Below are 27,457 nucleotides of genomic sequence, written 5' to 3'. Positions count from 1 at the left end.
TGGCACCTGGATAAAAGTCAAATAATTCAAACTACAGTAAGAATCTTGAATGATTTACACTGTTAATATTCATATTCATTAAAAACTGGACGTGAAGACGATAAGATGTAGAAGCTTTCCACAAGGTGGATGATTTGGGAGTTGACCCAGAAACAAGAAATGTCCAGGTTTTTTGTGACACTCTGGGCGGAAGAAGGAATGAAAAGTCTCTTCCTCCGCTCCTCGGCTTCAACCGCTGGAGTCGGTTCATCTCCAGACTCGCCACCGCGGGCTCTAAGGGTACAGCAGTCATTGAGCTCGGTGCAGCCGCCGAACTCGGGTCTTCTCCGTGCCGCTGCAGGCTCCGCTCCTGGACCAGCCGAGCTGTGCCCGACCTCTGGAGTCCTGCCTGGCTCCTGAGCCAGAGGAGAGAAAGCTCCACCTGAGGGCCCCAGAGTCCCAGCCTCATTCTGACGAGCAGATGGGCCTAAAAACGGGCCAGCCTGTTTGTGAGAACCCAAAGTCTTGAAGAAAGAGAAGACGTCCTGGCATTCACACCTCGATGATGTTGACAGATGGCATCCTATTGTTGTTGTTGTTGTTCCTGGGAAACTGTGGGAGGAAAGAGGAAGATGACAAGTATGAAAAGGCTGGAGGACTCAAAAGAATTCTACAACAGGCATCTCTGGTGAGCGTTAGATGCCTCGCTGCTCTGATGTTTATTGATACACACTAACAAAAGTACGGCTTAGTTTTTTCCGGTGCTGGTTAGGCGGTGGGGAATGGATATGGCATGGGTTCTTGGTGCGTCTGTCACAAAAGAGTTAGAAGCCATGACGTGTGTGTTTGCTGCCCGACTGTCGCCGGTCATGCTCATAATGGTGCCGCGTTGAAGCAGTGTTTGGCTGAAGCTGGCATTCAGATGATGGATTTTTTTGTGTAAAATCTAGAATCGGGCGGGACCATTCACCTGCCCAGCGTCGCTGAGTGTGGGGGGAGGCACCCAGGGGAAGGAGTGGGGGTTGGGTTATACCTTACTGCGCAACAGCCCCCCTGTTGGATGCTCAGGAGTGCTGCACTCAGAGGAGTTTTTGGCTTTGTCCTTGTTGTTGTTGGGTTCGTTGTCCTTGATGATGTCATACTGGCGACAGAAGAGGGCGATCACACCTGGAAGCAGAAGCACCACGTGTTCATGACGGTGAAGCTGTGATACGGTTCCAATAATTGGGTTAGCCCTCACCTGCCCACATGATGAGCACCACCACGATGATGATGAGCTCCCCCGCCCTCAGCTGGGTGGTCTGGCCCACTTCTTCCATTGTCACTTCGTCTGGAGGATTCAAGGGGAGAAAATGAAAAATCCTCACGTGGTAGACATGAGCAAGTACAGGCAAACCTCAATTTCCGACCTCAATTCATTCCGGAAGGCTGTTCGAATAGCGATTTGTTCGAATTCCGAATACATTTTTCCCATTACAAATAATGTAAATGGTCTTAATCCGTTCCAAGACGATAAAAAAAACTACCTTTTTTCAACATACAGTGATGCCTCTACTTACGAATGTCTCTACTTACGAAATTTTCCACTTAAGAAATTTCTCAGCAGGAAAATATTGAAAGAAATGTCGACTTATGTAATGTAAAAACACAGTATCGGCTGATACTTGAATCTCCCACAGGTTCCTGAACGAAACATTCTCATAGCTGCTCTGCCATTGGCTATTACCTATTATGTATCTTCCTGGCATCCCATTGGCTAAGAGGGATGCCACTCCACCTCTGTGTGGAGCTAGAACGGTGCTTATGGAGTGTCTCGGCATTCGGCCCTCGACCCGTGAGGTGTTCTGATGGTTTTGCGCAAATATAATAACTTTTTGTCAGTACGTATTCACTATGGACCCCAAGAAAGTGACGGAGAAGAGGAAAAGAAAAGACCAAGAAAAGAGTTTTTTTGTCTGTACAAATAAAGCAAGAGATAGAAGAGCATGAAAAAGGGATGCGTTTGGTTGATCTCGCCAAAGAATATGGCGGAAAATCTACAATTGACACGTTATTAAAACAAAAGGAAGTTTAAGGAGTTTAAGGCGTTGCCTGGGTGGTTGGAGAAGTTCAAAAGGAGAACTGGAATTCACTCTGTTGTTCATGGTGAGATAGGAGTGCATGAACCAAAGAGGGCAAAAAACAATGGGGACAGCTGTTAAAAGGTAAATGACCATCATTATTATTCTTTACTCTATTCTTTGTTTTTTACGTTATACACAACTCTCATTTATTGTGTAATAATCTAATCGTAACATGTATTTGTTACATGTTTTGATGCATTTTTATGCTTTATAAAACATTTATGTCGGAATTTTTGTGGGCTTGGAGTGGATTAGGGCAATTGCATGGAAAACGCGTCTCTACTTACGTAATTTTTTACTTAGGTAATTTCTTCAAGAACCAATTAATTTCGTAAGTAGAGGTACCACTGTAATATGTCATTGCATAATGTCATGTATATATCAAATTGTATAGTAATGAAACATATCAAAGAAATGCATAAGAAGAAGCAAACATGAGAAAGAAAGAAAGAAAAAAAAACATCAACGTAATCAGGTTAGCCTAAGGTACGAGTTACTGTTGTATTTTGGACAGAAGTTTACAGTACCGTAACTCGTACTATAGGCAATGGAACTCAAATTAAGTGAAAAATTATTAAATACAGTAAACTAAAATAAAAAGCACATTACCGTCACATTTTCTCTCAACTTTTCTTGCCTTTTCTCGCACTTGGCGGCAAGAAAAGGTGTTTGTTTCACGTTCGACTTCCAAATTTTGGTCGACTTCTAAGACAAAAAAATTCTGAATTTTTTGGTCAAATTCCTATTTGTTCAATGTTTAAAGCGTTCGAGAACCAGGGTTTGCTTGTATATGTTATTACATGTCATACATAGCACATACATTTTTTTTTCATTATGGTGTCTTCAGAGGTAACCATTCACGGTTGCTGTATCACAGAATGAACACACACCCTGTGCATGTATCTGTTTGCATCAACCAGCGCCTTTTAAGGTAAAGCAGACGACACATCGGGATGTTGTGTTCACAGAGGAGGTTCGTGTGTTGTCAGCGCTAGAGTAACGTTCACACACCAGATGATAAAAAACCATCTGTTCTTGTAGTCATCCGGAGATCGTGGCAACAATAACAGCAAGTAGTGGAATAGTTTTTCTTTTAGCTGCTCTAAGACTCAACAACCCAAGGTGTGTTTCTATATGCTTCACACCTTTGAAAACATTAAAATTCACACTACACAGTGCCCCTCACCCCAGACACCCATTAACACATCTAACCGTGGTACAGAGAAAGGGTTCAATTAAAAATACATGTAAATGAGTAAATAATCCAATAAGAATAGAAAAAATATTTAAAAGCAAATAAATAAAACCACATTATTAACTTGATTTAAAATAATAATAGAAATTAATATTAATGATAAATTCAATACAAGTACAGTGTATAAAAGCATAGTAAAACAAAACTAAATATCCACGCATGTCACAATAGGTTATCTGTACTAGTTATTTTTTTCCTTTAACAACACATTTGTTCTTCGTAGTTATTAAAGGTTAATCTACTGAATATTATATTTCTAGTTTAAATCTTATCCATCTATTTAAAAAAGAGAGAACATCAGGATAAGGAAACATTTTCACCGTCTTCATTTCTTCAGGTGAGTTATGGTGACTTCATGCTATATTTTAAGAAGATACTTTCTTGCTGGTCATTTCACGCTGCTGGACTTGAACTGCTGTTGCTCTGTCATTATACCTGCTGCATTTGAAGATTTACTGACGTGTTCTTTTATTTTAGGCAGCGACATTTAAAGGTCTGTGCGTATTCTTAATCTATAGATCTTGCACCTCGTCACACATCATTGAGGGTTGGTGCCTTATTCTGTGTTTTTATCTGTTCAGGACCTGGTTCGGAATACTGCACTGTCAGCTCTTCTCTTGTCATTAACTTGTCTTAAATTACAGGTGTAGCAAAGTAACAGCATGGAAGAGCTGATGAAGAAATTGGTTACCGCACGAAAATAAGTGATGACTTTCGAAAGGGTGCCAAGACTTTCAAGCCACATAAACACAAACATACAGGATCAACCACAGAGATGTGCTTTGCATGATCACTCAGCCAGGGCAAAACCTTTGAAATGTCTATCAAATATAACTTCACCACTATGTGGTCTTTTATTGTGGTGCTGAGTGTCTTATGTTTCAAGCCCTTCCTTCCCATAATGCAGTTGGTGGCGTTTACAGGAACTCCTGCTTGCTGCAAGTAACTCTCAAAAATGTTTTTGTTTTATGTTCCAGAGTTTCTTGATGCGATGTGAGGAAATTATGTTTTTTATATTCATTAATTCATTTATTTTTATTGTTCTCAATAGTGATGAACTGGTGACTCATCCAGGGTGTACCCATCTCTCTCTAAGTAGAAAAATATTCTCATTTAATTTGAAAGATATTAATCATAACACTATAAACTCTACACTGCACTAAGGTCCCAGTACTGCTAGTATGAGAGTGCCTATTTGTACTCGACTACATTTGTCTGACTGCTTCAGTGTGCAGTGACGGTCTACAATTTAATGCTGCGCCAAATTGGGTGATTTTCAATTTGAATTTTGCTTAGAAAAGAAAGAAAGTGCTTCATGTGTTTCATAAGATTAATAAAATATTTAAAGTAGCCGACTAAAGCAGTTCAAATTAGCTCAAACATCTTATCAAACATCTGTCTGTAATTCTGAAACAATATTAAACGCATATTTTCATGCTTAGCTCGGTATGTTTGGCTCAAATAAAGGCTTTTTTTTTCTTCTTTATACTGGTTGGTATCTGTTAAAACACAAAAGTCAGTTATAATAGCACAAAGTAAACCCAAAAGGTCGATGAACATCGCTGCTTCTTCACAGTAAAGTGAAGAAGTGAACGCAGGTATGTTTTCATGTAAGTAATGGTATTCCCTTAAAGAGCTTTAAACACACATTACTTCAGCCAGACTGCACTGCAGTTTACAGTGTGTCACAGTCTGACATTAATACTGCACTTCTTCAGTGGTTAAGAGTCATTTTATTGTCTGATGGGATGTAGTGGAGCTAAGGGATCCTGCTCGGCCCATATTTCACATCAGACTCCTGTGTTACATCTGTAGTGTCCCAGGGGGGTAGGAAGAGAGAGAGAGAGAGGGAGGGAGATGACGTGTGTGAAAACGAGCTTTGGTTTGTGTATTTTCAGGAAACAGAATGAAGCTGTCTGCTCCCTACTGACAGGGTTTTTTATTTTTTTTGTTTAACTCCTTCCCCCCTCACTTCCTCAGTTTCTCGCCTCTGTCGGTCACTCTCTGTTCTTCCTGAAGCCAAAATCTGATTTTTAGCCCCTCCAGATAATCTCATGTGAATGAAAGTTGATTCATGCCTTGTGTATCATGATATCATGATTAAAATAACTGAATTGTAAGTTTCAGTCATTCCCAATTCCAAGAAAATAAACTCATGTTACCAGATTTCACACCTTAAATCTTGACAAGCATCAAAGAATTCATGCTTTAAATTCTACCAGGTACTTTGAACATGATGGTAGATTCAACCAATATTGAACAAACTCAAGCAGTACAAAGGGAATTCAGTCATATAAATGCAGAGTAAACTGATTTTGAAAGAGGAAATAATCCAGCATGTCAGGCACGTCTCATCATCTCCTCTGGGATGAGCCTGACGGGGCAGAACAGTCAAGCACAAATGGTGAAAACCACCCTTTTGTTCTGTCCGCCTGTCTTATCAATGAACTACAATCATGGACTACCAGCTGCAGCGAGGCTCCAACACTCTGCTGTGTGTAATTATTATGCAGTCAAAGACAAACACGTCTCTCTTTTGGCTTCATTTTATGTGACATGTCTGTACGATCGCCACACATTCTGTCTCCCGTTTGGCTTTGACATCCCACTAAAGGTCCAGAGAGTGGGCTTCAGAGCCAGATATGGAATGTATTATTCATCATTTGGTTTTTACTGGTGAACAGTGTAACCCTCTGAAAATAACCATCATTGTGTTAATGTTAGAATCATGAAAATGAGTCCTGTCCATCCCATCACCATGTTTCTACTGCAGCCCATAAGAGTCATAAGAGACATAAGAGGCCAGACGCGACTAAACCTTAAACAATAAAGTCAAAGTCAACTTTATTATGTCAAATGTGCCATCTGAGGGGACTGTAATTTCATCTGTGCTGTATGCTTATATGGTACATTTGACAAAATAAAGTTGATTTTGACTTTGACCTGATCCTTTTCTTCTTTTGAGAAGGTAATGTGAAAGTAATCAGTGATCATCAGTGATCGGTGATCTGTTATCTGCTAGTTCTGAAATACTCTACCCTCCCAACCAAAAAAATAAAAACCTGATATAGATCCTACTCCCAGCAGATTTTTCTGCTGTTTTATTGAATGTTGGCTTAAAAAACATTTACTCATCTGTGACATCTGACATACGTCAACACCACACACGTCTGACAGATGTGTGTGGTGTTGAGCTGAAGATGAATCGCAGTCGTGCTGTTTTGTGTGTTGGTGGCTTAAACCCATCTGTTTGTCACGGGTTTAAGCCTCTGTGTCTGCAGAACCGGATAAAATGATTCTGCTGTTCAAATAAAATGAGTGACATGAGGATAATGTTATTTATCTGTAAATTTTAGGTGACTAAGAGAAGGTCCAGTACCTCCGGTCGCCTTTACAAGCGACCGGAGGTCTCAGGGGCTGGAGGGTGGATTCTGAGAAAGACAAAGGCCAGTTCTGATAGTGTTCATTAATACTGAATTAACGTCACACCATTGAAATATCCTTAGTTGAACTGTTTCATATAATTCAGCTTTTGTCCTATTAAATTCTCTACCTGCTCTCTCCAGATAGAAAATGTACCCCAAGGCCTCAGGGACTGTGACTGCATCCTTCCTGTTGTTGACTGTCAGCACGTCTTACTGTGTTGTACGTGTTCTTTGACATGGTAGAGCTGTCTGCATTGACTATCCTACTGTATACCATCATTCCCGTGGATTCCTGTGGAGGCTGGAGCATTTAGTTAAAGGTTTAGAGTAAAGAACATAACTGGTGATGCATTCGTCTTGTCCTACCTCTGGTCCCATCATCTCTTTGTCTTTGCTTAGTGGAACTAACTTAAGGCAGACTGCATGCAGCAAGCAAACCTGCTGCAGTTTAGAACAAGTGTGATTTTTACTGTTCTCAGTATTTCCAATAGAGACTGGTAATATTTACTGTTCCACATGAAACTGCACCCAGGGGATTTTAAAAATGATAAATCATTTGCATATACGCTCTGGTTGTTCATGTCTGAAATAACAAACCACACTGTGTTTTTGGCATCACGACTAGTTCACTGAAATGTTCACAGACTCAAGACTTCAGCATTATCACAAAACCTGACATACATAAAAATATACAAACAACTTCAACTTTAGCCACAAAAACCATTGATTGTTTAAACTCCTTGTAGAGCATGTTTGCGTCTCTTTGTTTGTCTGAGAGTGTTTGCTGTTACAAGGCCAACAGGAAAGAAAAACCACTCTGTAACCACAAGGAAATGTACATCTGCATCTGGACAAGTCAGAAACCCGAAACAAAATCTATTTTTACCTCAATCTCCTGCTGTTATTGATTTCTGTAAAGTCTTTCCCTCACAGATACAACAGATAGACAACAGCACTAGACAACGTCTCCAGCACTGCACAATGATTGCATCTATATTCTACATGTTTATAACAACCCACTTGCCATCAAAACACAAGTTCAGGCTCGAGTGTTTCCGACCGGAGTGTTTCTGCGGCTCACATGAGAGATGAGTGGAAGCGAGAGGAAGAATAGATAGAGCCAAGACCGCATCGATTCTTCACCCCTCACGGCTCTCACTACCTCTTCTCTGAGTCTGATAAATGAGTTTCCTTTTTTTGGGGGTTTTGGGTGCATGTAGGGTAAAACCCAGCGAAGTACATCGATACACAGTAAAGAACGGACCCCCCTCCTCGGTGGTTTCATTCCCAGGTTGCGATCAGCAGGACCGAGTTGTAGAAGCACTCTTTTGTGAAATTTCATTTCACGCTTACTGTGTCTATTGATCTTTATTTGTCTTTAGATCAAATCAATCAAGACATTGTCAAAAGGTGAAGTCCTCTGTGTCTTGGGACAGAAACAGAGATGCGTCCTGCAGGCGTGTTGGTGTGTTGTGTTTGTGTTTTCTCTCGGCGTCACCTTACCTTTACTCGTAGAGGCCTGAGTCTCGGCCTCCTTCAGCGTTTGAAAGTGCAGCGGTTCGCTCAGCGGGCTCGTCCCAGACATGCTGATCGACTGGACATGCACAATGTAGTCCGTCTCTTTCTCCAAGTCCCATAATGCACAGGAGCGTGTGGTGGTGTTTACTTCCTGGATGAATCGAAGCATGCGCACGCCTTTCTTCTGTAGGATATGACATGTATGACATGGGAGAGGATGGAGAACGTTATGTACGGGAAGAGGACAGGTGCTTTTATGTGTGTTGTCGTGGTAACAATGAAAGGGCCAACCACTTTGAGAGGGTTCAAGGCTGACTTCACTCGACACTCACAGTTTATTTACCTAGAGGGAAGACCGGGGTGACACTATGGAGAAACCTCTATCATAATAAAACTGAATAACAGATTTTAAAATTCCAGAGAGACAAACTCAGTTCAACCTTTCAAATCTTCGAAGTGTTACAGAAGTAAGAAGTTCTGTTTGATTAAATGTTGGACTCACTGCTATGCATGAAGACCTCAGTGTGAAAGGATGACCAACTTCTTAACATTTTTAAACTTAGTTTACCATGAAGCCTGACAGAAGGGGGGATTCATCTATCCTGGTTCAATTCATCCAGCAGTAGTACAAGGACCCCAACTCATCTTTTTATTTATTATGTTTCTCAGTAGGGATACAGACGTGATGTATTCAAGACATGCTAATTTGTTTTAGAATAGAACAAAAAAAAAAAAAACTTCTGAGATTTTAGCGTGAGTAGATGGGTTTTAAACTCATCACAGAGCTTGGCTTGTAGTGTCCTACTCGTGGGCTGGTAGGGTCTGATATGGTCTGGTAGGGTTGGGGTATTAACCTCCTGTGTCTCTGCAGCGGACAGTGAAGTCAGTTGGGCTGAATCCTAGAACTCATCAACAATAATCTGACTATAAAATGGTAAATATTTATGTTGCTAAATTTGTTGAAAATAAATCTTTGTCTGGAATTATTTGTAATCTCACTTTTGCAGTAGTTCTATACCCTCCCTTGTTACCATGGAAACAAAGTGACTCATGTTGACCCTGTAGCAGACAGGTCGCCGCCATCTCCTGTAAATGTGTGTTTCTGTTTACATTGTGATGATCTGTGTCTGTCACATTTATAATGTGCTTGGATTTGTCTTTTATTTATTGGTTATCACTATATGTATATTGCTGGCTTTCTGTAACAGTAATCCCTAATCCCTGTATTCACGCTTCAAGATGCACAGCTTCACTACAACACAGATTTTTAGTAGGTAGTCACGTGATACCGTACGCACATTCTATTAGCTGATGGCATGCGGAAGTGCGCTGCGTTCCGAGACTCACAGAACGCAGCGCACTTAAAAAACAAAAAAGCCTTAAACAGTCTATAAGAGTGTGGGAAAAGGTAATACAGATATAAGGTGGTTTAATATTACTATGGGGAGGGTTCATAAATTTTTAAATTACCGTGAATAATAAAACAAATAGTTTGTCGCTATATTGCGGAATTTGTTTTCTGCGGGTGATCCTGGAACAAAAGGGATTACTATAACGGAACAATGATGAAAAGCCCTTTGCATGTTTCACCTCATTCTGATTTAGCCTCCTGGTCTGTGTACCTAAACTGCAGTTTAGCCCTGTCACAGTTTAGATCAGTATTCATTTGAGCAGAAAGCCGTGTATGCCAGTCGCTATTGTTACTCCTTGACCGTTTCTCAGTGATGTGACGTTCCGTATCAAGGCTTCGAAGCGTGTGCCGAGTAGGGGAGGGGGTGTTTCCGTGAAGTGCATATTGAGGCTTGCTTCAGTGGAAGAAGGGGCCGGAAATGATGACGTCCTCTCTGCCCGGCTGGTACCACATGAGTGATTCGGAAGTGGTTCGAATTTGGCGCAATGTTTTATGGCGATATAAACCCCTCAGCCTTAGGCATTAAAATGTGGAGTTTTGTGGAGAGTTATTTGAGCGTTTTGGTTAAGAGTAGTTTGGAGAATTCAGAGATCAGAGATTAGATCTAGGTATTAAGGGGATTGAGCCAGCTCGGAAGAGAAAAACTTCTCCTGAGTGGGAACATTTTGATTTGATCAGTCCGCATAAGGTACGCTAAATCCAACATTATTGAGGAATCATACATTTGCGTTTCAAAAACTGTATTTTCACATTTTCTCATTTTATTCAAAGGTGAAGTGTTTATTGTGTTTGAAGGAGTTGGGCCACAATAGTAACACCTCATCCATGATAAGGCATTAGGGTGCCTTTCATGAAAATAAAGAGGAAACTGGAGCTTCACCCAGTCATGGTGAGGCATCACAATATTAGTAACACAAATTATACATGTTGACTTCTGTTCATAGTGCAAATGAAAAACATTGTTTTTGTCAGCCACAAGAAAACAAGAGCTGGATGAGGCCCTTGTCGACATGATTGTGAAAGACACACAACCTTTTAGCAGAGTTCATTTTACTTCAAGAAAGTAGTGCATCCCTGGGATGCACTTCAAGAATAATTTGTTCATCCCAACATGACATTTATGCATCCCAAAAGTCATAACAGAATGTATGGTAGAAGTGTATGCAAAGATTGAGTTTTGCCAATAGTACAATATAAAAACAAAAAGTTAATTTCAGTGCTTTTATTAACAACATAACTGTTTAAATACAAAGGAAAAAGAGCAAAATTATATATAATATCAAAATGTTGAAGCCTGGTAGTCATTAAAAAAAAGTTTTAGAAATAAAGAGGTAATCGGTTTTTTTTTTCACCTGTGCTTTTCACTCAGTACTTTTCTTTGCTTTTAATTAATATACAGTATTCTTTGGTGGACACTGCACCGAGCTGACAGCCTTCTCCAAACACATTTGAATAAACTGTCAGTTATATCTGACTCTTTGTCTTCTATAACTTTTGATTGTTTTTTATTCAAGAAATTTTTACTTGCTTTTTCTCCAACTTTTGCATCTTTTTCAGAGGCATGGTTATAATCAGTCCATCAACCTTTATTTATATAGCGCTTAATCACATCAGCAGACATTTCAAAGCGCTTTAACAGACAGAGAAACCCAAAAGGAGTCTCCAAGCATAAGCGACAGCTTGTTATTGCTCTGGAGGGTTTAACTAACTATTCGCTCTCACTGTAGCGTGTAAAACAACCAGACGTCATGTTGCCATTTGGTCAATTTTAAATAAGGCAGAATCACGCAGGTGAGTCCTGTGACGAGAAACGCGCACGAGAAACTCACCCAAGTTAGTAAAAAATATGTCGATTTCCGGGTTCAAAATTTAAGTGGAGAAATGGAAGAATTGTGAATATTTGTTGAATGGAAGCGCCTCATCGCCTTGAACTTCACAGCACGTCAATGATATATACTGTGTGTGTATATATATATATATATATATATATATATATACATACACACACACACACACACATATATATACAGTATAGACACACAATATTATTGCACACTTTGTTAATTAATTATTTAGTCACACATTTTTTTGTAGTACATAGTCATTTCCAAGAGCCAAAACAGATGTCGGAGTGGATCACACATGAAGACACAACAGCTGCCTGTAAAGGTATCCAAGGCCAGCAGGTGGTTTTGTGTGCACATGAAGCATCAAGGAATGAACCATTACGCCTCGTGAAGCTTCATCTCGCCATCACTACCGTTTCTGTACGACCACGAGTTTGCCTAGCCTAGTCTGTCTCTTTCTGGATTTTGAACTTTGCTTGTTTTGACCACGATGTCTGTCTTTTGATGTCCTGTGTGTGACCTTTGGCCTGTTCTTTGGATTAGGCTTTTGCCTGCCCCCTGTGTACCGTCTTGATTCTGTTCCTCTGGTTTGACCCCTGCCTGTTCAATTACTACAAGCTTTAGATTTCCGTCTGGTGCTGCAATCCCTGTGCTCTTCTGATACTGAAACGGACTGATTGAAGGTTTCTGATTTTGTGACACTTTGACTCTGGCGACTGGTTCCTTCGGAGATCATTATATACATCTACTGTTTGACGTCATGCAGGTGAAGAAAACAAAAAAACCCAATACGATTAACGTCTATGATAGCGCTTCAAACAACTGCCAGAGTCTCCGTCTGTCAAAGGGCAGACAGGCAGCACGACAGGATGCTGCATCCTGTCATAATTCCCATAATGCATTCTGACACTGAGAAAGGACACAACAGTAGAGAAAGAACTGGACATGGCAGAAACACACCAGAACTTATTCAACTTGTGTGGATGTTAGCATGTGCTGACACTGGTAGAAGTGACTACATTCACCTGCTGGTACCCATACATGTGACTATAGTTACTCACCTGCTGGGTGATGGCAAAACCAATAACAGTGTCTCCCTCTGGGATGTCCCATGTTACCACAGCAAAGTTAGCTTTCACCTCTTTGACAGTCACATTGACGGGAGGCGACAAACTATCTGGAATCAGAGAGAGAGAGACAGAAACACAGAAGTTCAGCTCCTCTACATTTCGGCGGTATGACGACCAGCATGTCACCAGGCTGGATGGAGGCGATGGGAAGAAACGTCTCAGCTGAGTCCAGAAAGGTGAGGTAAGGTGGAAGTAATTGGGTATAACAACACAAATGAGCTCCTCAGAGGGTTACAGTAGAAACATCCACGCCTCAGAAGACACTGCTGGAGGTCTGAGGTGAAACTTTCACATTCTGGGTCAGGAATCCGAAAAATGTAGTTGATCTCAAACACATGTCTTGCCAAAGTACCAATACTTCCTGGATAAAACAAAGAGGACGGCAACTCGATATATTTGTTCATTGGTATGAAACGTACCAGATCCACTGCACACATCTGAACTTACCATTTGTTCAGTGATATTTTCTCTACCAACACAAGGAATAAAAAGAAAGGAAAATCAGCTCCTACAGAGTTCAGTTATATTTCGCACGTACTTTAACGGACCCTCCATCTCATTAATGGTTTCATCAAAGATTTTTATTCGTATTTGAACTTTGGCTATTTTGATGTTTTTCTAGCCGCAGGGGCATCTCTGTCTGTTCTTTGCTGTTGTTTAGTTTGAAAATCTAATCTCCCCAGCTTTTTAAAACCCTTCTCTGACCTCCTACCGATGAAAAGCATTTCCACACTCCACTCCAGATTCATCGTTTCCTGTGTGCGGTTACACATATTCATGTGTTGTGAGACATCTTTGTGATGTTCAACGCTCAAGAGTAACACAGCTTCATCAGTTGTTCTCTCACTTGAATAATTCATCCCTGAGCAAAATGGAAGTTTTTCCAGTCACTACAGCGAGTCGTCCATAAATTAAACTGTTGAATCTGAGCGTGTTGTGACATTTTAGAAGAATGCCGTCAAACTCTGAGAGAGAGAGAGAGTAACATGGAAATGAAATGAAATAATGATTTGGTTTCATTCTATTATTAAGTGAAAGACGGTGTATGTCTGTGTGAACGCTGTCCTCAGTGAGTGAATAAAACCCTAATTACTGAATGTAGGGCTCCTGTCTGCACAACACTCACACCTAATGGCTACAGTTTTGTATGAGTGCGTTTGCAGATCAGATAATCCGGATCCGTTCCCTCCTCAGCAGGATCACATTGAATAGGTTTGGTTCAGATTACAGGCTGCTGGGTTGTTGTAGCGCTTTAGGGTACAGTCCGTCAGTGTGTGTTAACAGACGACAGATCCAAACAGTCTCTACGCTCCGGCTGCTGCTGACGTTGTGATGAATGGCCTGACAAACAGCAGATGACGGGATCGAGACCCGCCGCACCTCTTCATCAGTGTGTGCTCAGATGTTTGAAGTGGTTTGCGTTTGTTCAGTCAGTCATTTGTTTGCCTTTTCCTGAGTGTGTTGGTGAGGGAAGCTAATGGGAGTGAAGAATTCACCAATCACACTCATTATCTCCCGGTTAATGTCCCTCAAGGAGTACATTAAATGACTGACGTAGAGCTGTGCTTGTTTGCCTCCTCTTACCAGAGAATTTACCATTTCACATAATACATAATTTAAAACGACGGTCAAATCAGGCTGGCCGAAGATTCTATTTTCCTTGATGCATTTTAGTTAATTTAGTCCAGAAAAAAGGCACAAATACTTTCTTTTGCTGACGTATAATAAACCAGAAGGACACTTAATAGATAGCCTCTGTCAGGGCCCAACAACAGTACCTTGTAAATAAATTAAATCCAAATCCAACAAGACACCTCATTGAATCAGCTGCCTTCATCGCAGAAGATTTTTAAAAAATCATGTTTGATCTAACTATCCAGGTCTAATCCAAAATTCAGCAGTTACTCTTTTAAGAAATGCACCACTCTTTCACTAGGTTTGGTAAAAGTCTGTCAAATAGGTTGTGTTACTCTTATGTTTCAGATTATTGGGTTTTTTCTGCTGTGATGCTGCAATGAGAGCACAGATATCACCTTAATATTCCATGCGTGTGTTCCAGTCCAGTCCATGCATATGTAAGTGTTATAATATATTGATGTTCAGTGCAGGACCCAGTCCTAAACATCATAAATGGCTCTGGCGAGTCTCCTGTCTCTTCTCAGTAATATTGTAAGTAATATTAGTTTTGCTGGTGGAGCTCTGTTCTTTGTCACGTCTTGACTCTAAAATCCTTTATCTTGTGAGCCTACACTTTTGTGCAAAACCTTTTTACTCTTAATAAAACCCTGACATGTCTGAGCTCAGTGAGACCAGTGTGCTCTATAAAACGAGCGGCAACCTGCAAAGCCCCTCAAGAAGAAAAGCTCTCACCCCAACTGCCTGGTTTCAAATACTTGTTGTAGATTTCTGCCTCCTTTATTGACTGTTAGAATCTTTTGAACAATTTCTTTGGAGTCCCTTTTGTAAAACCCTGATCTCCGAGAGTATAGAGATATGAGTTTAAAAATATTAATCAAATTGACATAAAGTATAGATTAGAAGTGATTGCAGTGAGTTTGGGAGCAGGGTTATTTCTCTGAAGCTTTTGGCCGTGACCGCAGGCCTTAAATATCCTCCCGACAAGGATCAGCTCAAACACGGGACAGATGTCCTGTTAAACTTGTTCCCGTTGCAGCAGCACACAGTCACACTGAGAGGTGGGGTGACTTTGAACCATGATGGATGGTCTGTATGTGTGTGTTTGTTAGCTCAGTGATCATCAGAATGACAGCTGGGCGTACCCCGTGCAGAAGAGTGTGAAGGGTGGCAGCTACTTAATATCCACGTTCATTAGGAAAGCTCACTGGAGAGATCGTGTGAAGCTATACACGGTCAAGGAGAGGAGGAGGAGAATATTCACTGCTTTGAAATAGTCATGGTGAGAACACACACACACACACACACACACACACACACAGGTCATTATTAAATGATGACCTCAGCATATGACTGCCTCCCTCAGAGAGACAGGACGGCTCCTCCTGCTCCTCCTCCAGGTCTCTCATCTTCTTGGATCTCTTAGTCTGTTGTATCTCTGCTCACATCTCTGAGCTGGAAATCCATGTTTGATCCTGGATGTGTAATGGGTAACACAGGTGGTTGTCTATCATATAAATGAAATGTTGTTGTTTTTTTTTTACTTTTTAACAATATATTATCATTTTTTGATCACATCTGCCAAGGAGGTCTTGATTCCATTGGTGAACTTTTGTTGGACTGTCAACAGGATTAGAGAACAAAAATTCACAACAGATCATCATGGCGGGAGGTTGGGTTGCATTGAACATTACTTTCCAACATTTTCCCTACTTCAGCAAAAGCTTAATGCATGAAATAATTGCCAGAAAAATTGTTGTTTTTTTTTAAACTTGAGTTTTTGTATAACCCTCTGAAAAATTTGTCAAAAATATATGTTATATAAATTTGTACAAATGACTTTCAAGTTGTATTATTTATGCTACAGCCAATAATTTTATGCAAGCAAAATGCACATGCATGTGTCCGATTTTATTCATCTGGTTTTTCAGAAAAAAACAACAATTTTAACTCCTGTAAATCCAAGGCTATCATAAACGATTTACAGGGTAAAATGTGCTAAAAATACTGAACTTATTTCCATAAAACTTTTTAGAATATCACCATGACCGAACTCCATAGAGTTCCCTGCCATGAGACGCTGTGAATTTGCACTCAATGATGCAAATGACCTGTAGGTGTGAAGATCATTTCATTCAACTTCACGCTCCAGTTGAAAAATTTCAACTTGGCATGTCAAACCTATCGGTGTTGAGATTTTTTCACACTGTCGTACGTCAGCGGGAGGTTGATGCAGAGGTGGAGAAAACGCTATCACAGCATTATGAGGCCATTCGGAGCCGGACAACACGACATTGACTATCTACAGAGACTTGGAAAGAAGTTACTGAGAAATATTCTTGAATATTCTTCATTCAACTCACTGTTCACACTGTGTTTACTTCCACTTTAAATAATGATCAGCAGCAGCTTCATTAATGTTCATCAGGGATGGCGCAAACGACCATTACTCCAGCGTGAATCTGATCGGCCGGGTGTCCTGATAACGCTGTGGGTAGTGCTGTCGCAGCAAAGACGGTTTCTTTGTGTTCTCCAGCAGATTTTTTGAGCTGCATGGCTGATAAGTGGCCCAAGATGAGAAGCTGGACGGATGGACATTCACAACCTGAAGCCGCAAACGTTTGTGTGAAAGTTCACTGTCAGCCTAAAAGTGAAAATACAGAGCTAACTAACATTTTTGGTTAATTTTATTTCATGACTCGTCTATCTGTCTCTATCTCCAGGCCTAACGTGGGGATACCAGTTAAATCATCCACACCAGATGTGCTAGTGGAAAAATATGTTTGCTGGAGAGGCTGCTAAAGCTTCACAAGCACCACCAGACACTGCAGTAACAGGCATGATGGAGGCAGGGGTGTGATGGACGGGGTGAGGAGGAGGAAAGTGTAGCTGAAGTGGTAAACAGAAGCTTATTAGAGGAGAGTCTCGGGTAAGGATGGAGGCTGTGTGTGTGTGTGTGTGGGCGCCATGCTATAAGATTTTCACAAAAGGCAGGTGAGGAAGTGTAAATGATTAGATCTATACACCCCCCCGTGAGTAGCCACACAGAGAAACCAGCCTGAATGCATTGATAGTGAAGTCGTCCAACAGGCTGTGTTGAGGATGGAGTGTTTGAACGAGTGCGACCCGTTCCGCTGAGACGGCGCGATACCTGAGCGTACAGCTGGTGATTCCAAACATCAGAGCTACAGAGACGGTGTTCCACTTTCCATCTGGCCCTCGTGGGCTGATGCCACTGATTCACATCCCCGTATTAAAGCTCTGCCATTCTTAAACATATGTTCCAGAGCCGGGCCTGAGATCCGGTTCTGCTCCCCGGGATGCTAATGAGTTCGTTTGTAAGCGTGAAAGCTGCAATTTACCTGTATTTTACAGGTTTTTATGACTTCCTATTTCTTTGAATCCTTCTAGGGGATCGCTGCTCTGATTCACATTTAGCAACATAAGCTAATTTCACGACTAGCAGTAAGTAAACAGTCATTTTGAAAGAAAGGTGTATTAACCAGCAGGCGGAATTAAATAATCAAGTGTTGAGGACGTGAGATAACATTTCGGCAGCAAGGGTGGAGATATTAAACATCATACTGCATCCATAACAGCTGGAAAGCATTCGTGAGGGAATAAGCGGCTGTGAATTAGCACATCGATTAAGGCGGGAATGTCACGCTGCAGCGCACGGCGCCGCCGGGGGAGTTAACCCTGCTCGCCGTTTGTTTCTGCTGCTCACGTGAACATTCCACTCTCCGAGCTGAGGGAGCTGCGTTTGTATTGTGCTCTCTGGGGGGTTTGCGTCTACAGCTGGCAGCGCCCCCCTCGCACGCACACACACACACACACACACACACACACACACACACACACACACACACACACACACATTCATAGTTAATGTGCCATGATAGAGTCATCATGGTTTTGTGCTGATCTGGAGTTTGCCCTTGCATCTATCAGAGGAGACCTTGGCGTGTGGTCTGGTTCTTGTGGAAGCGTGCGCACACACACATACACACACGTGCGGGCGCACACACACACACCAGACACACACAGCCAGGCAGATATGATATGTTAATGTGTCTCACTTCTCCACTTAGTCATCTGGTGAATATATTACACGCGTGTTTGTCGAGTCGCTGACGGAAGCTTTGTCATGTTTGATTGTGTGTTCCTACAGATCACCGATTTCACAGCTCTACTCCACAGACCCGTTACGTAACTCGCTAATGGGACGTCCCTGATGGATTTCCTCTTTTCTTCTTCTCTTCCCGTCATTCGTTTCCACAGAAGCGCTGCTGCTTTTGCTTCTGTACTCGGCACCTTCTTGTTAGAGGAAACCCACTTCATACATTTCCTGTCTTTCTTGTTCTATTCATATTTTCTTTCCATCGTTGTGACTGTAACGGACACTTTGTTCTGACGCCCATGCCGTCTTCCTGTTTGGGTCTGTCTTTTCTTTTCATCGCTTTGTCTCTCCTTGTTACATTTCCCTGCAGAAACTGAACTGAGGTTTCAGGCAACCGCTCCACATACTGGTTCCTGAAGCCCCACAGCTCGCCGCTAAGTCCAGCGCTCCATTCCTTCCAAGCCAGGGTCGGACTGGTAATCTACCCGACTGGGTATTTCCCCGTGGGCCGACACGCCTTGAGGTTGAACGGGAGAGTGTGTCCAAACTTTTGACGGGTTCTATCTGTCTCTATCTCCAGGCCTAACGTGGGGACACCAGTTAAATCATCCCCACCAGACGCGCTACTGGAGGAAATATGTTTGCTGGAGAGGCTGCTAAAGCTTCATAAGCACCACCCGACACTGCAGTTTGTGTGTGTGTGAGCCATGCTATAATGATGATGACGATGATGATTATTAGTTCAATTAATATTGACCCCCTGCTGGTGGTCACTCATCAGCCGGTGCGAGGCGGCAGGCTGTAAACGGTTTGGTTGCTCCTGGGAACAGGGAGGCGATGCAGCTGTGACTCACTGGTGGACGACTCTATGCTAACGCCGCGTAGCCACATGCTGCTCACGTCCTGCCTGCACATCAGCCGCTTTACAATGTGGGCAGATGCACAGCTTACAGCCAGCAGATTCATTTTGAAGCTATGTGTTTATAGATTTGAGATATGAATGCAATTAGAATGCCCTCCCAACAACTGTGTGCCTGTGTGTGCGTGTGTGTGTGTGTGTGTGTGTGTGTGCGCGTGTGTGATGGAGGCAGCTGTTTTCTGCATGTGTTGCATGTCAAACAGAGCCGGTGTGTTCTCTGCAGTCCATTTTGTTTCTGTGTTCAGCGAACGGTGCCGTCGGATAATCACACATCCTGGTTTGTTTGTCCCTTCATACAGAAATGAGTTATTTGCTCAAAGGAAATGCATTTATTCCCCCTCTGGCCATGGAAATGCTGAGGCGGGGGGTTGCAAAACTGAAAGTTTGTCCTTCTCTTTCCATTACACACACACACACACTCATACACACATACACATCTGTCTAATTAAATGTCAAAAGACAAGGCATGAAAATCAATTTGGAGTCGTGTGCACAGAGGATGCACGCTAGTTAGTTAGAAAAGGCACAGGAGGAGCACCGTGAGGCGGATTGCTTGGTGAGCCAGCTGCTAATGAAAACGACAAATGTGGTAAGGTAAGAATATAATGATAGAACTGGATGTATAATTTTCTTCTGTTCCGCACCTTTAGCCCATAGCAAGCCGGAATAGGCTCCAGCAGACCCCTGACCCACACGGTGGAAACGTGGCTGGAGGCGAGACAATTGAGATCGTCTTGTCTACAAGACAATGGATGGAGGGTGTCTCCTTCCTTTCAGACAGACGACGCCTCGTCTCCGTGGAGATCTCAGGGACGGCCGGATGAACCACGTCTAAGAGAAGTTGCCCGGGAAGATGGGTGTCACAGACCGGTGGAGGTGCAGCATGTGAATGATGCTCTTTATGATTCATTCATGTCTGACTGCCTTTGCTGCAGTCATGCTCTCCCCGGCTGTGTCTTTATCTCCTGTGACTCTCTCCTTTTACACACAGTCATTCACTGGCTGTTAGCCCCCCCCCCCCCCCCCCTTTAAGCAGGCTCTCCCCTGAGGGACGGTTGTGTGATTGACAACCGGCCCCTGAGTGTTGAGACCCCCCCCCCATTTCAACTACTCTTCTGGGTGCCAGCAGAAAGACAGGTCATGTGAAGATGACTGACAGGCACTACTGTGTACTAATCTCATCATATAGAGGTTATCGAATAAAGGTCCTTTAGAACATTCAAAATTATTTTAATTTTGACATATTTTTAATTATGTTTTATGATATTTTGGATTTTGTTGTATTATTTTTTGTTTTTTTTAAATTCTTGGTCAGTGACTGTTGTGGAAAGAGGGGTCTTGAAGGGAGAGTGCCATTTGCAGTTTTTTTAACCGAAGTTAACATTCAGTTAATGTTATGTTGGCCCACATGCATTCAGTGCCTTTCCAAAACATTACTTTAGTCCCTGAATATATAACTGATTTTATTTGATACCATAAAAAATATAACTAGGTTTCAGACTGCAAAATGTCTTTGGACTGTGCAGAATACAACTGAGACCTCAGCACACACAATCTCGGGAGTCGGGGGATCTACAGAGCAGAATGATCTTGAATGAACACTTTGAGAGAAGATCAGTCACTGAATGAAACTTGACATATAGTGACATTGCAAAGTAAATAGAAGACTGATGTTGAAAGAAGAAGCGATATGAGGAGAATTGTACTATGTCTCCAGTACACACGGGGATCATATTATAAAGCTCTAGGTGGTAGTGAGATTGACACTCCCGGGCCCTTACTGCCCCTAGGTCAGCTTTTACAGATCAACAGAATGAATGGAATTATCACCAGACCTGAAGATCAAACCGAGACAACCTAGAACCATACAGGTAGTCCTCAGCATACAAACAAAATTGGTTCCGAGAGGTCGTTTGTAAGTTGAATTGTTCGTGAGTTGTTATTTATTAAATTTCAACCTATAATCACCATTTGAGGTCATTTAAATGGCATTCCTACTCTAAATACGAGAGTACTAATCTTTAAGAACTTACCAGAATCATTATTGTCGGTCAGAGGCAGAGTTGTCATCAGAGAGACGGTCACCACTACCACTGTCTTCACTAGCCTTTGCTTTATCAACCATGATAAACAATAAAGTATCGAAGGTACGAAACCTGATGCTCTGAAATGCTAACAGAGACAACAACGAACAACATGACGGGAAGATGAGTGTTAGAGATACGAGAATGCAGCGGGCAGGAAGGGGAACAGCATGACAATAGTCTGCTATGGCAGCTCGTGTTTGTTTGTATCTCCACATGTTCGTAAGTCGAGTGCTCATAAGTTAAGGACTGCCTGCAGAAGGATCGTACGATTGCATTTCTCTATTCAACATGCACAAAGTGAGAGTATAGAAAGAAGCTTTAAGTTCAACCTTACATATTTGCTTCGGTAAAACATTCGAACGCAGGACCTCTGCTTACGGAGAGGAGTAATGTCACTGTATCGTATTAGTACTTCAATGTACAGGGTCTGATGTCATCCTCGTATCCCTCTCATGCTTAATATTTTTCAACTGAAATATCCACAGAAAAAAATTAATTCAAGAAAGAAAACATGCTGAAGGAAAGCTTCAGAGTACAGTGAAACAAAAATCGCAAAAAGTTGTTTAGGGGAAAAAAAAAGAAAAAAGAGTTCAATCTGAATTATTTTCTTTCCCGCTCCTGATGTTTGGTGTCGGATTCAGGCTGTCAACCACAAGCCCTCCTCTTTTATTCACCTTTGTCTCGCTAAGCCAAGCGTGAGTCCTCAGACAGGAAGTCAAAGGCGCTCTTTGAGGAGGCAGAGAGGTGTCAGCAGCAGCACTATCCTGCTGATACAAATGCTAAGCAGTCCTGGTGCTGATGAAGAGGACAGACGACAATTAAAACGTGACAGGGTGCGAGACAGGCAAAGAGAGATTAATGGGGGGAAGCTACAGGGAGGGTGGACCTCTCCAGAAAAATACTGTCTCTGTCGAGCTTGTTAATTATTCACAGCCCCGTCATCATATTCTAAAGCCTGCATTGTCTTTGGAGACAAGTCTAAATACACATTTACACCAAAATATCTATGCATGTACAGCCAATAAATAGGATTTAATATTCAAAGTTAATTTAGTGGCCCTGAATTCCATGCATATACATGTAGTTGTTACGCCTACACTATTGGAAGGAAGCCACATGTTCGATGCCCGAGGCTGAGAAATCCCCTAAAAATAGCTTAATAGAGGGATATAAGAAAAAGGCAAGCTCTCTGCCGATGCACACCCCTCTGGAGGATTGTAAATGATGATGGAGAGGAATTATTTTAGTTGAGTCTATACATTGTGTTTTAGGAAACTCCTACTTGTTCTGCCTTCAAACAACCACGTAGTGCACCACTGAGAACTGATATTCTTCCTCTGGCTTTTGAGGTTTGGAAGAATAAAAGATATTCAGGAAGAAGACAGATTGTGGAAGCTGCGGAGAGAAGAGAATGGTGATTCGTTCTCCCTTGTACAAACTGGGGCGGTTTAAGAGTGTCCATTTCCCATGAGAAGACTTGGCAAACCCAGAAATATTCTGGCGTCGGACTAAAAACAAACAGGATCTGTTTCAGTTTGCAAACTTTGCCTTGGGAGCCAGGAAATGAAGCCATTTCTGTTGTGATATTTCTACATCTAAAATGTATAATCAGTACTGACTGTAATGAGTCCATAATTAATTTATATTCTGAAAAATCCTGACCTCTGATTTAGTAGCACAGTTATAATAAAGAGCTGCATTTATCTTAGACACAACCTTCTCCACTGAAGCAACTATACCTAACTGTAGTGGCAGCTTATCCATGTGTATTTATGTTCTCTTGTGAGTAATATGGTGAAAATAGCCCTAAAAAGCTCAAATGCTGTCAGAAAAAGTCACAAACATGCCGTTGTTCTTGCAGTCTCACATGCAGTAGCTCCATAACAAGGTATTTCCCAGTCAAAACCTCTCAAATCTGATGCAGCTGATTTGTTAGAATCAGCGACTGCGGTGTGTTAAGAACTGGAACTGTGCCCCATGAAACTAAAAACTCCTTGCAAACAGCAGGCATGGCAACAAACAGCTAATTGCGCCTGCACAACCGACAAGAGGGAAGCTAATGAACAGATAATCACATGCACACACGCAGTTCTTCAAACCTTCCAACACCGACCTCCCATTGGTTTTGCGCCCTGTTAAAAAAACCTATCCGGGGGGAACATTAACAACTCAGCCCCCCATTCAAGAGCCTGACCAGGACAGCTCAGCAGGACTAAAGTACACGCCGTTGAACATATCGACACACAGACATTGCAGCCACACACCTGTGTGTGTACCTGTTCCCCTGCGGGATGATGAATGAGTCCTTCCTGCTTCTCAACTGACACCAGTGATGGATGTTGTATGTCTTCATATGCTGATGGGCATTAATCTCATTTAATGTATGTAACAAACCTGCTGCCTGTCAACAATAAATCACAGACCTGGACACTGACTTTAACAAAGTAGACAGCAGTCAGATAGCAGCTCGGTTTCCCTCATGAACTTTGTGGATCTCTCTTTTTACTGCTATGTTTTGGTTGCATTCTTATCTTCCTGGGTTGCAACTTCCTGTAATGATCTGTAATAGAGTATCAGGAGCCTGGCACCCCCCCCCCCCGGTTGGAGAATAGCTTCATCCCCCCGCCGAACACCGGTGACAGACATCAAGAGGCATCATGGGGAGTGCATTGAGGGCATTAAAGGTCCGCATCACCTCCAAACTCTGATGGATTGTTCCTCCGCCCTCAAAAGCATTTAATCAATATCTTTTCATAAATTTTTGAGTAATCCCGCCATCAGCCAGACCAAACCGCGGCAAAAAAACACAACCTCCTCAACAGAGGTAATAACACAGGATGTTGTGTTGACTGATCATGAAGCATGTGTGTTTTTGAGAGGCTGTTGTGTGTGTGTTACGAATGGCGCAGAAAACCACATCATTTACAGCCGAAGCCTCTGATGCTGGACGGCTTCACGCCGAACAGACTGTCCACTAAACTGGATGTATCACCATGAGGTCTCCAGATATTCCAGCATTCTTTTTGTTTGCAGGTGATAAATAACCTCTGAGCCACAGAAAGACGCAGCTTCACTCGAACAAAGCAGCCAGAAGCCTCTGCATCATTTGCATCATTGATCAGTTTGATGACTGATTTATTGATTTCCTCTCTTTTTCCTTGTCTCTCCAAACTCAAATCCGTTAGGGACCGGGGTAAAATTGCTTGCAAGTATTTATGGTCTCATTTCGATGGACGCGTCGAGAGAGACAATTTGCATTTTAAATGGAAACGTTACCTTCTCAGTTCTCTGGATCAACTGTTTACGAGTCAAATAAAAACAGACGCAGTAAAGACGTCACAGCCGTGTAAAGTTTATGTTTTCACTCATTCCCATTCATTCGTCCAGGTCTCTACCTCGCCTTTGATTGGATGAACGGGAACAAAGCAAAGCAAATGTCACTAATCCGCGGGGTGCCCGGTCAAAGCACTCTGAAGAACCCCCCAACAGGAGAAAAGATTGTGCAAAATTAATTGATTAGGAATCATTGGCAGTTTGCACAACATGGTTTTTATCTGATCAACCTCAAACCAATGCCCATTGGTTGGGTTGGGTCTTGGGTTTTTAAAAGCTGAGTGTCAGCATTATCAATAATAAGTAATAATAGATGATCTGATTTGAAAAGCTTTCCCAATCAGTGCAAGATTGTTTTAATTCAAGTACAAGTTTTAATTCCCTAAACTACCGATCACATCCAGACCCGATGTGTCCACTTTGTGTTTTGAGCTGAAACCAGCATTTTATGGGCTTTTTTTTTTCCGCAAGGAATTTTTATTAATTATCCAAGTTATGAAAAGACAGTTTGTACAATACACATTTAAATCAGAGAAAAGCTTTTTTTTTAGTTTTTTTGACGGTCAACATTCTGTGTTTTAAACCACACATTTAAGGATTGTTGCTTTCTTGGCGTTGATTAGAACCAGTTAACAACATTACTTAGTTTTATCAGGTAATGTAATTGAGCCGCAAGTCGATTCGAAAGCTTTATCATCAATATATATATTTGTCTCAACCCTGTAAGAACAGATGATCGGACTGCACTGGGATGGCGGTAGGATTTGAGCTATTATTGAGCTATTATTACATTAGCATTCTTATTATTAGATTTAATTACTAAAGAGGAGGGTATCATTACATGAATACAAATATGTTATTGTATTGTATTTAATTATAGCCATGTTGCACTGATATTAAAAGATTTTTCAAGGAGGAGTAAGGAATACATGAATAAAGTCATAAAAATGTCTAAAACCAAGTGTTATAAGCTGATAATTAGAGAGTGTTCTCTTTGTGGTGAAACACTGATGAAGGTTTAAGGTTGTGCTTAAACACAGGTAATTCAAATCATATCCCGAGGGCTGATCACTTCACAGCTCCGGCGTGGAGCACCCACACGGAAAGATTGAGCACCTGAGGGGAAAGGAATCAATCGAGCGATAAATAATTAAATAACAGCATCTGTGTGTGTGTGTGTGTGTGTGTGTGTGTGTGTGTGTGTGTGTGTGTGTTTGAATACTGCATGAGGAAGACAAAGGAGTGGTGCTTCATATGAATTTGGGCATGCATGTGTGTAAATTTTGAACACCGACGCCTGAGACTAAAATAAGGTGTTGCCAAGGAAACACTAACATTTGAACACATGAAAACTACCTCATATGTTAGAATTAAATCCTCTTCTATTTCTTCATCTCATTAAAGCCGTGAAGCTCATTCAAACATCATAAATCCACCGCTTGTAAGAGATTCCTGTATGATTGGTGTCATCGCAGGACGTACACAGTTCAGAACACTTAACGTGTGTGTGTGTCAATAAATTGTAAAGCTATGGAAATGAGAGTGTGTGTATGCAGAACCAGTCGCTGAGTGGACCTGATTTTTGTTGGCTGGACTGTATGTGTGTGTGTGTGTGTGTGTGTGTGTGTGTGTGTGTGTGTGTGTGTGTGTGTGTGTGTGTGTGTGTGTGTGTGTGTGTGTGTGTGTGTGGCCTACACGAATACAGCAGGCTGGCCTACATGTGGGCTATAAACTGTAACACTCAGGCAGAGCATGCATCTGGTCCATGGATCTGTGCAAGAGGAGCCCTGGTCCTCCTATCACACACACACACACACACACACACACACACACACACACACACACACACACACACACACACACACACAGAGCCGTGTGTTTCTGTTGGCCAGCGGCGGTTCATTAGACGGATGTGACTGAACCCATAAAAATACCAGAAATGATTAACGATCAGCAAAGGTATCGGAAAAAAATCAAAGGTCCACGCAGGTATTGAGCAGACACAGGTGAGCTGGTGTGTGTGTGTGTGTGTGTGTGTGTGTGTGTGTGTGCGTGTGTGTGCGTGCGTGCGTGGTTGATTTGAGCCAAACTGACCTTTCAGTCTTAATCTGAGCAGGTGCTGAAAACTGCTGCGCACACACACACACACACACACACAAACACACACACACACACACGCACACACACACACACACACACACACACACACACACACACACACACACACACACACACAATCAGAGCACACTGGAACTGTCTCACGTGTAAATAGTTCAAACCACCAAATGTGATCCATCACCAGATGACAACACACACACACACACACACACACACACACACACACACACACACACACACACACACACACACACACACACACACACACACAATCAGAGCACACTGGAACTGTCTCACGTGTAAATAGTTCAAACCACCAAATGTGATCCATCACCAGATGACAACACACACACACACACACACACACACACACACACACACACACACACACACACACACACACACACACACACACACACACACACACAGGACATGAGTGTTTCACTCAGTAATCCCTCGGTAACCCCCCCCCTGAACTCACCGGCTGTGACCGGAGAAACGCAGAGACAGCCGAGGACGAGCAGTAAAAACCTCTCCATTTTTCGAGCGCTCGGACG

At 42.1% G+C, this 27,457-nt stretch overlaps 1 protein-coding gene across 2 annotated transcripts; it reads right to left on the bottom strand.

The window, feature by feature from the left end:
* Positions 1-13: 13 nt before the first annotated feature.
* On the bottom strand, positions 14-27,457 carry fndc5a (fibronectin type III domain containing 5a). Of its 2 annotated transcripts, none has more exons than XR_011038598.1 (6): positions 27,382-27,457; positions 12,620-12,735; positions 8,286-8,484; positions 1,220-1,309; positions 950-1,146; positions 14-591 (listed from the first exon to the last, which is right to left on the bottom strand). XR_011038598.1 is itself a non-coding variant. In XM_068339303.1 (6 exons), the coding sequence occupies exons 1-6, from the start codon at positions 27,437-27,439 to the stop codon at positions 532-534; spliced, it is 657 nt and encodes a 218-aa protein (XP_068195404.1). In that variant the 5' UTR covers positions 27,440-27,457; the 3' UTR covers positions 14-531. The 2 variants fall into 2 exon arrangements, 1 of the variants encoding a protein (XP_068195404.1); XM_068339303.1 differs by having other exon boundaries at positions 1,013-1,146.

The sequence above is a fragment of the Antennarius striatus genome, chromosome 17 (genome assembly GCF_040054535.1).
Source record: "Antennarius striatus isolate MH-2024 chromosome 17, ASM4005453v1, whole genome shotgun sequence".
NCBI classification, from domain to species: Eukaryota; Metazoa; Chordata; class Actinopteri; order Lophiiformes; family Antennariidae; genus Antennarius; species Antennarius striatus.
The sequence above is the reverse complement of the archived record's forward strand: the minus strand, read 5'-3'. Positions and strand labels throughout refer to the sequence as shown.